This window comes from the organism of the source record quoted next, unplaced genomic scaffold (genome assembly GCF_019419815.1).
Source record: "Pyrus x bretschneideri cultivar Hongxiangsu unplaced genomic scaffold, Pyrus_bretschneideri_v1 Contig25, whole genome shotgun sequence".
Taxonomy (NCBI): domain Eukaryota; kingdom Viridiplantae; phylum Streptophyta; class Magnoliopsida; order Rosales; family Rosaceae; genus Pyrus; species Pyrus x bretschneideri.
The window spans coordinates 1136113-1143747 of NW_025999557.1; the positions used below are offsets into that span (position 1 = coordinate 1136113).

Below are 7635 nucleotides of genomic sequence, written 5' to 3' on the forward strand. Positions count from 1 at the left end.
AGACTATGAATAGGTTGCAAGAGAAAGTCTCTCGTTCTGATCAACATTAACCGTTCTTATATTTCACACACTGATACAAATTAAGCTCAGAAGCTTTCAAATCCTAATTTTTAAGTGCTCTTTTGTTATATATTCACTGGTTCATTCAAAATTCTGCCACCTTATACGGTATCGACACGTGCAGACACAAAAGAATGGAGCTTGTGTTTGTGGTCCTCTTCCACTTTTTCACCTATTAATTCCTTACACTTTATCCACCTTGATAACTCCACCCAGTTTCCCCCCTTCTTAATAATGCTCAACCATTCTCCATTTCCACCAAAACCTCATTGTAAATTCTGATACGTAGACTTCCTTAACAATGGAGGGCAAAAACTTTGAAGGAAGGCAAACATGGAAAGAGAAATCGAAGAAAGATGTTGAGGAAGTAGAGGATGACTACTCGGACGAAGAAGACACCAGTGGCGGTGGTGGAGGGTTGATGCTGAGATTTGAAGAAAATGAGAGGCAGAAGAAAGCTGCTGCAGCTGGAAGAAGAGGATCTGGTGGTGGAGGTGGAGGTGGGGTTTCACAGCCATCTTGTCAAGCGGAAAGGTGCGGGGCTGATTTGGTTGATGCAAAGAGGTACCACCGCCGGCATAAGGTTTGTGAGTTTCATTCGAAGGCAGCTGTTGTGATTGTTTCCGGGACTCGACAGCGGTTTTGTCAGCAATGCAGCAGGTCTAATTGCATCCCATTTTTCCTGTTCTTTTTCCTTTCTTTCACTTGCTTCCTTGCATTTTTCTGCTTCTATATGATTTAGGACTTGTTAGCTGAATGGTGATCTCTGCTTAATTTTTATGGAATAAAATTTCGGTTTTATACCCTCAGAAAGCAAAAACTCCATCCATATAATTAGGGTTTTGACTAACTCTGGGGAATTAAACTCGAAAAAATATATTCCTTTAACACTAACACATATAATTAAGGATTCATATTCCACTTCAGATCATGAGGACCCTTAGAAACATGGGGTTTACAGCTATGTAACAAATTTTTGAAGCAGATTATTCCTTGATTTTTGTTTATTCCTGAAAGCATCTTTCCATGGAGTCAAATAGATCATCGACTTAACCATGTAAGCTGGAATATTAAATAACTTTTACTTGACTGGTATTGTTAAGTGTGTCAACACGTTAATTAATTTAGTCAAATGCAGCAACGGTTCATGCCGAATCATGCTAGGTATATAACTGGTACAAGCTTTTCTTAATTTCTTAAATTTGGAGATGAGGTAAATTATTAAGGTGCAGAATATTAATGAATATCTGCTTAATTAGCATAACGTGTGAGCCAGTCACTGAACATTTTCATTCCTTTGCTTGTCCATTAGTTAATCAACCCACACTAGCTGAACTTGCTAGGGCCAATGCTATTACCTCTGAACTTCAATTGCAGAATTTTTGGAGACCCTTAATTAATCTACGTAAGTGATTTCTAGATACCTCTTTTCTCTTCTTGCATTCTAACCTTTAGATTGAATAAATTAAAGGAGAATCAAGAGGCAATGTGCCAAAGAAAAAAAGTCGGTGTGCTAAAATCATTTCTCGGTTGGTTTGGTATTGCTGTGCTTTGAAAAAAAAAAAAACTGTTTATGTTGTGCTGTGAGAATAAACTCATTTTTGCTGCTTCACGTTTTCAGATTTTTTTCATCCAAAACTGTGAAAATAATCTGTTTTCAAGTATTTACCAAACACATTTTTTAGCTCAGCTTTTTTTGATACCCACTTTTTATAAAAACACCTCAATACCAAACCAATACTTAATATAATCCTCCATAAAGTAGTACTCTTACATACCACCATGTTTTAGAACTTTTCATTTCTCGGTTGGTTTGGTATTGCTGTGCTTTGAAAAAAAAAAAAACTGTTTATGTTGTGCTGTGAGAATAAACTCATTTTTGCTGCTTCACGTTTTCAGATTTTTTTCATCCAAAACTGTGAAAATAATCTGTTTTCAAGTATTTACCAAACACATTTTTTAGCTCAGCTTTTTTTGATACCCACTTTTTATAAAAACACCTCAATACCAAACCAATACTTAATATAATCCTCCATAAAGTAGTACTCTTACATACCACCATGTTTTAGAACTTTTCATTATTATGGGGCTGCACTGCACAGGTTCCATGAGCTAATCGAATTTGATGAAGCAAAGAGAAGCTGTCGCCGGCGTCTGGCAGGACACAATGAGCGACGCCGCAAGAGCTCAGGCGAACCTTATGGAGAAAGCTCGAGCCGGAGAGGGGTTGGTCACCAATACAACGAAAGTCAGACTAGATATCAGATCACGCCCCCAGGAAACTCTTCCTCCAAGCGTTGCCAGATCAGATAAGGCCATGCATCGATAAGGCCATGCATCTTGTGATCTGCTCTCTACATGCTCCCTCTCTTCTGTCATCCATGGCTTTATAGAACCTCTAAGTATGATTGTTCTAGTTAAGCTATTTATTTGTCTACCTAGCTACCTACAACCTTATGTTGGTGCGCTTTGCCATTACATATGTAAGCTTCTAAAGCTAATGTGGTGTATGGTTATGTAGTTTCGACTTGTGTTAAACTAATGCTTAACACTATTCTGGATGTTTCAATAAGACAATTGGGAATGTTTATGTAGGAAGCACCTATGATATTGACAATACAAAAACGCATGTGCTCATAACTACTTATTATAAGCACAACCAAAATCTCTACTGAAAGATCAAGTGTTTTTTGGAAAAGCACTTGAGAAGCACTATTGACAACCACCTCAAAAAAATTGAATAGGACAAGTATAATTTGTTCGATGAATATCAAACAGGTACTAGACTATGTGTGATGGAATGTTTTTATAGGAAGCACTTATGCCTACAAAGTCACAATACATAATTAAGCGCATGTGCTCATAAGTGCATATCCTGGAACCACTTTATTATAAGCACAACAAAACCTTCACTGAATGGCCAAGTGCTTTATGAAAAAGTATTTTTGAAAAAATAATTTTTCGAGTAGCGCCTCAAAAATGTTATTAATGCATCTAATTATTTTTGTCAAACGCCTCCAAAAACGATTTTTAGGCATGTAAACAGTGTCCAACAAGTTGACAAATCAAAAGTTAGACCAATTAAGGCAATTATTCACCCCTAGTTTTCTGTTGAACATGATTGAACAAAAAAATAATGAATTAAAATGTACAACATGGCTTTCACCATGAATGAAGGTTTTGACAATAAGATGCTGAAAACGACTGCATATTATGGATAATACGACCAACTGCAATATGCTTTTGCTGGTCATATATTACTAGGACTAATTATGACGCCTTATCTCAGATATTTTCCAAACCAATCGGCAACCTAGCTTACTGACGTTCATATATTTTCCCATCTTGTTAAGGGTCATCTTCCTTAGCTGTCTTTTTGTCTGCAAATATAAGCCTTTAGCTTTTCTTTTGTTTGTGATAGCCATCCATATTATCTTTGTCACCAAGTCAAATATTTTCTTCATGATATTTTTGAAAACTTCGACGGAGTGATAAGTCTTCAATCTTCAAATTGAAAGTAGGAAAAGCTGCCAAAATATGACATTTTCACAAGGGTAGTGTTTTTCACACCTATTTTTATCTCCCACACCCCCTTGATAATTTTTGTCAATTGATCTTCTTTAATTCATTATATCCAACGACCGGAGATTGAGAAAGGTTGTGTAAGAGGTAAAAATATGAATGTAGATAGCACTACCCTTTAACAAAGCAGAGTGTAACTATCGCACTCTTCTTTTCACCTTATGCACACCGCTCTTTAATTTCGTCCATTGATTCACCTCTAGTAATTCAATCTAATAGTAGATAAAACATAATAGAATGCAAACCGTCTATTGATAAGCACGTCCACTTATAAATTAGAGATCTTTGATTCAATTTCCAAGTGTAACAAGTTCGATACTAATTTATTTTGACTGTCTATTATGTGACCTCCAACCTTTCTTGTAAATATCTCGCTGTAAAACAAATAAAAAAAGTAGAGACAATGAAAGGCACTAATTAAGGGACACTAAAAACATGTTTTATTTCCTGTTCATTGCCCCATAAGTGAAAAAGTTGTATATTGATTGAAGATTTGTAAAAGATTCTGTCTGCATACAGTCAAATTCAGAAAGTGTCGACCACGTTTGCCAAGACCCTTGTTCTAGCATTATATGAAATCCTCAACGACAACAATGTTCAAAGAGTATCAACATGGAAGGGGTACAAGAAATTGAAGCACACTTGAATGCCGTAGGTGTTTATCAATACAACATACCTAATAAATCTTTTAAGAGAAAAAGGTAAATTACATGACAACGAGAAATATGCATTCACCGAAATCTTACGACTATACAGGAAATATCATCGGAGCTCCTCCTCTTGACGGCCTCTTCAGTAAGGTGCTTTGCTGCTGCCCGCGCATCCTTTATTTGTATGATAGAATCCACAACTTCTTGGTTCGTCATCACCTGACATCAAATTGCATAAACAAATTTCAAGTCCAATTCTTTGCCATTTAATTACAATGGCAGTAAGTAGATATAGTTGCATAATTTCAACATAAGCCAACCTTCCATAGTCCGTCGCTTGCCAAGACAACGAACTCTGTGGTATCGTCTATTAAATCCACCATCACATAAGGTTCAGAACTGAGATGTTTCTTCAAGCTCTTGTCACCAAATGCTCTTGCTACCGCCAACTGCCCATCAACCCGTGGGACGTCCCCTGAATTCATCAGAATCATAAATTTAATGCTACGATAATAAAAGACTGATGCGATGAGAATGACGAGAACTGGAGAACTATAAATTGATAAGGCTTTACGATCAATCGCTGCTCATAAATCACAAAGCAAAGCTAGTAAACTGAATGAGTGAACAACAAATCCCGTCAAACTCAAACAATTTAAATGGTACTCAAAAACAGAATATATTTTTCGTGTCGTTTCTAAACACATTAGTTTGTATTATCAGAAACTTCTCACCTGGAAAGTTAGATACGAAACCACCTCTGTTCTCGATATCTTCTCTTTCTGTGCTAGGCTCGTGATCAACGGATAATTGTTTAGCTACACCGTTCTTGCAGACAATAGCTCGAGAATCCCCAACATTGGCTACCACCAGCTTCTGGCAGTCAATTAAAATGGCCGTAACTGCTGTTGAACCTCCCTTGCCCAAATCAACTGCCTTCTCCAGAATGTTAGCATCTGTTACACGATAGGCTCTTTCGACTGCCTTCTTGGGTTCTGTCCAGAAATCAGGCTGAGGAGAGGAGAAAACAAGGACCAAAAGTATAAGGACGTTGAAATTTGATATGTAACAACGTTTAAGTGCAAGAGCTTCTATCAAACAACAACAACAAAATCAACGCACATAAAAAACCTAACATAATACCAAACAAGTACGTAATACATTACCTCTTTCAAAATATTCTTAAAGAGATTAGATTGCAAGTACTCAGGAATTTCATGGCTCAAATGGCCATCAAATATTGCAAATAGTCCAAGCTCGTGGTCATCGATGTTCTTAAATTGCGCAACAACATAGTCTTCCATAGGATGATGCGCTTTTCCCTTTACCAAATGGAATCCATGTGTTATATGATGCGACATCTTGCTCTTTCCCTTTCCAGAGTCAGGGTCTGATGAACCTAAAACTTTCTCCTGCAACAAAACAAGAAAACTCCCATTTAGATTTTCCACCGGAAAATTAAACAAACGATATCAGGGAATTCATTTCTAACATGCAACCAGCAACACTATGCTGAAAAGAAATCTCCTTAAATAATCATCTTACCCATAAAGCATCAAAAGATTATCTAAATTAGCTTTAACTATTCCAACAGGGAGAGAAAATTCTCCTATTTCTTCATCGATTTTTTATTTCACTAAAAGCTTCTGCTGCATTTTAATCTTCCCACCCATAAACCCCAAGTAGTAAAAGGAAAAAAGGAAGAATGGTTTAATAAAAAAGAAAAAAAAGAAAAGGGTTTTCCTCTGCCACCATCCATAAACCCTGAGGGATATCAAGGAGGAACAGTAGAGTTACAGATCTAAAATTGCAATTCTGAATAAATAACACAAACAATTACAATTTAGAGACATGGGTTTTTGTTAATAACACACATAATACAAGGATCTGCAACAATTTCTCCATATGGTGTGGATGGAAATTAAATTTGCAGATCAGGAAGATATTAAGAACAAGCCAGAAAAGTCAACTGATGAACAGAGGAGTGAGGCAATTGAAAAACGGATTGAAACACATTAAAGCAGATACATGGAGGAGTAGAGATACTGTTATATGTAGCAAAAACATACCTTCATCTTAAGAAGGATTTCTCTGCCGGTCATGGCTGTCCTGATGTGAAGTTTATCTGTTTAAAAAAATAAAATTTGAAAAATGAAAATTTGGAATTGGAAACACAGTGGCCAAGAAAAAGAGGAAGAGAGACAAAACCCAGAGTCACCGAGACGATGAGAGAGAGAGCGGGGAGAGAGACAGAGAGAGGGAAGTGAGAAGAGTTGAGGATGAGGATGAAGGATGCGTTGACACGCCCTCTGGTCTCTGTTTTCCAGCCTTTCTCTTCCAATTCTATGCCGCGTTCCTTGCATTAATCAAAGACGCGTTCGCGCCGCGACTTGTCTTTTTTGTAATTGTAATTCTTTTTAACTTTTAAAACAAGGATATTTCTACTCCAAAGTCCAAACAAAACGGAAAGAAAGAGCGTTTGAACTTGAAACTCAGTACGTTAAAAAAAAATTAACCATCGTCAGATCAATTAGTGATTCAATTTATTAAAATCTGCATGTCACTTAATCTTACAGTGTAATAGTATTTCTCTTTACTTATAAGTGAGAGATTTAAATTTAAATCTCGTAGATGAAATTCAATACCAATTTATTCTCTAACCGAATATATTTTTGTATTTCAAAAAAAAAAAAAAAAAAAAAAAAAGAAGATTTTAATCTTATTTAATGCTAAGTTTATCTCAAGGTGTATGTCAATTGGATACATTGCATGCAATTGCGTAGTATAATGTGTCAAAAAAAAAAAATATGTAATAAGGGTAACATCAGGAGCGCTTAGGCATTAACTAGTAACTTAATACAATTAACCTTTTTATCTAAGTTCACTTCCACAATATCCTTCATAATTTGAGTCGATCACTTTTTAAGTTATCATGAAAGATTGATGTAGCAAAAAGTCATTTGAACGGAATGACATTTAGCCCTCTAATGCTGACGTTATAAATCAAAGAACATAGTGTTGTCCGTAAACAATGAAAAGTTCATAATATGACTAAAGAGCTAACAGTGAATTTTCACTAAATCTACGAATTATGACCTAAAATGAAAATTTTAGATTACGACAACCATTGTAAAGCGGTCTAAACAAATGGTTACCGGGGTTGTATCAAAATTTTATTGCATGCCATTAAATGTCTTAATAGATAGAGTGTAAGATTTTTAACCAAATATCGCACATTCAAAACTTTCTTCTTTTAAATTATTGCAATGGTGTAGAATCCTTTCCCCTCTCTTTTACAAATAATAAAAAAAATAGAAATAAGAACGTAGGTGGGAGCAGGCGA

The 7635-nt window shown here is 36.0% G+C and overlaps 2 protein-coding genes across 4 annotated transcripts; one reads left to right on the top strand and one right to left on the bottom strand.

Annotated features, from left to right (window-relative positions):
- Window positions 1–212: 212 nt before the first annotated feature.
- LOC103932829 (squamosa promoter-binding protein 1) lies at window positions 213–2658 on the top strand. Its single transcript, XM_009342484.3, has 2 exons — window positions 213–720; window positions 2163–2658. Exons 1-2 carry the CDS (start codon window positions 362–364, stop codon window positions 2371–2373), a joined length of 570 nt encoding a protein of 189 aa, XP_009340759.1. The 5' UTR covers window positions 213–361; the 3' UTR covers window positions 2374–2658.
- A 1528-nt stretch (window positions 2659–4186) lies between these two features.
- On the bottom strand, window positions 4187–6670 carry LOC103932814 (probable protein phosphatase 2C 39). Of its 3 annotated transcripts, none has more exons than XM_048586818.1 (6): window positions 6511–6670; window positions 6362–6417; window positions 5459–5704; window positions 5027–5303; window positions 4613–4767; window positions 4187–4511 (listed from the first exon to the last, which is right to left on the bottom strand). In XM_048586818.1, the coding sequence occupies exons 1-6, from the start codon at window positions 6653–6655 to the stop codon at window positions 4374–4376; spliced, it is 1017 nt and encodes a 338-aa protein (XP_048442775.1). In that variant the 5' UTR covers window positions 6656–6670; the 3' UTR covers window positions 4187–4373. The 3 variants fall into 3 exon arrangements, with proteins under 3 accessions (XP_048442775.1, XP_048442776.1, XP_048442777.1); XM_048586819.1 differs by having other exon boundaries at window positions 6501–6658; XM_048586820.1 differs by lacking the exons at window positions 6362–6417; window positions 6511–6670 and adding an exon at window positions 6167–6300.
- Window positions 6671–7635: the final 965 nt, after the last annotated feature.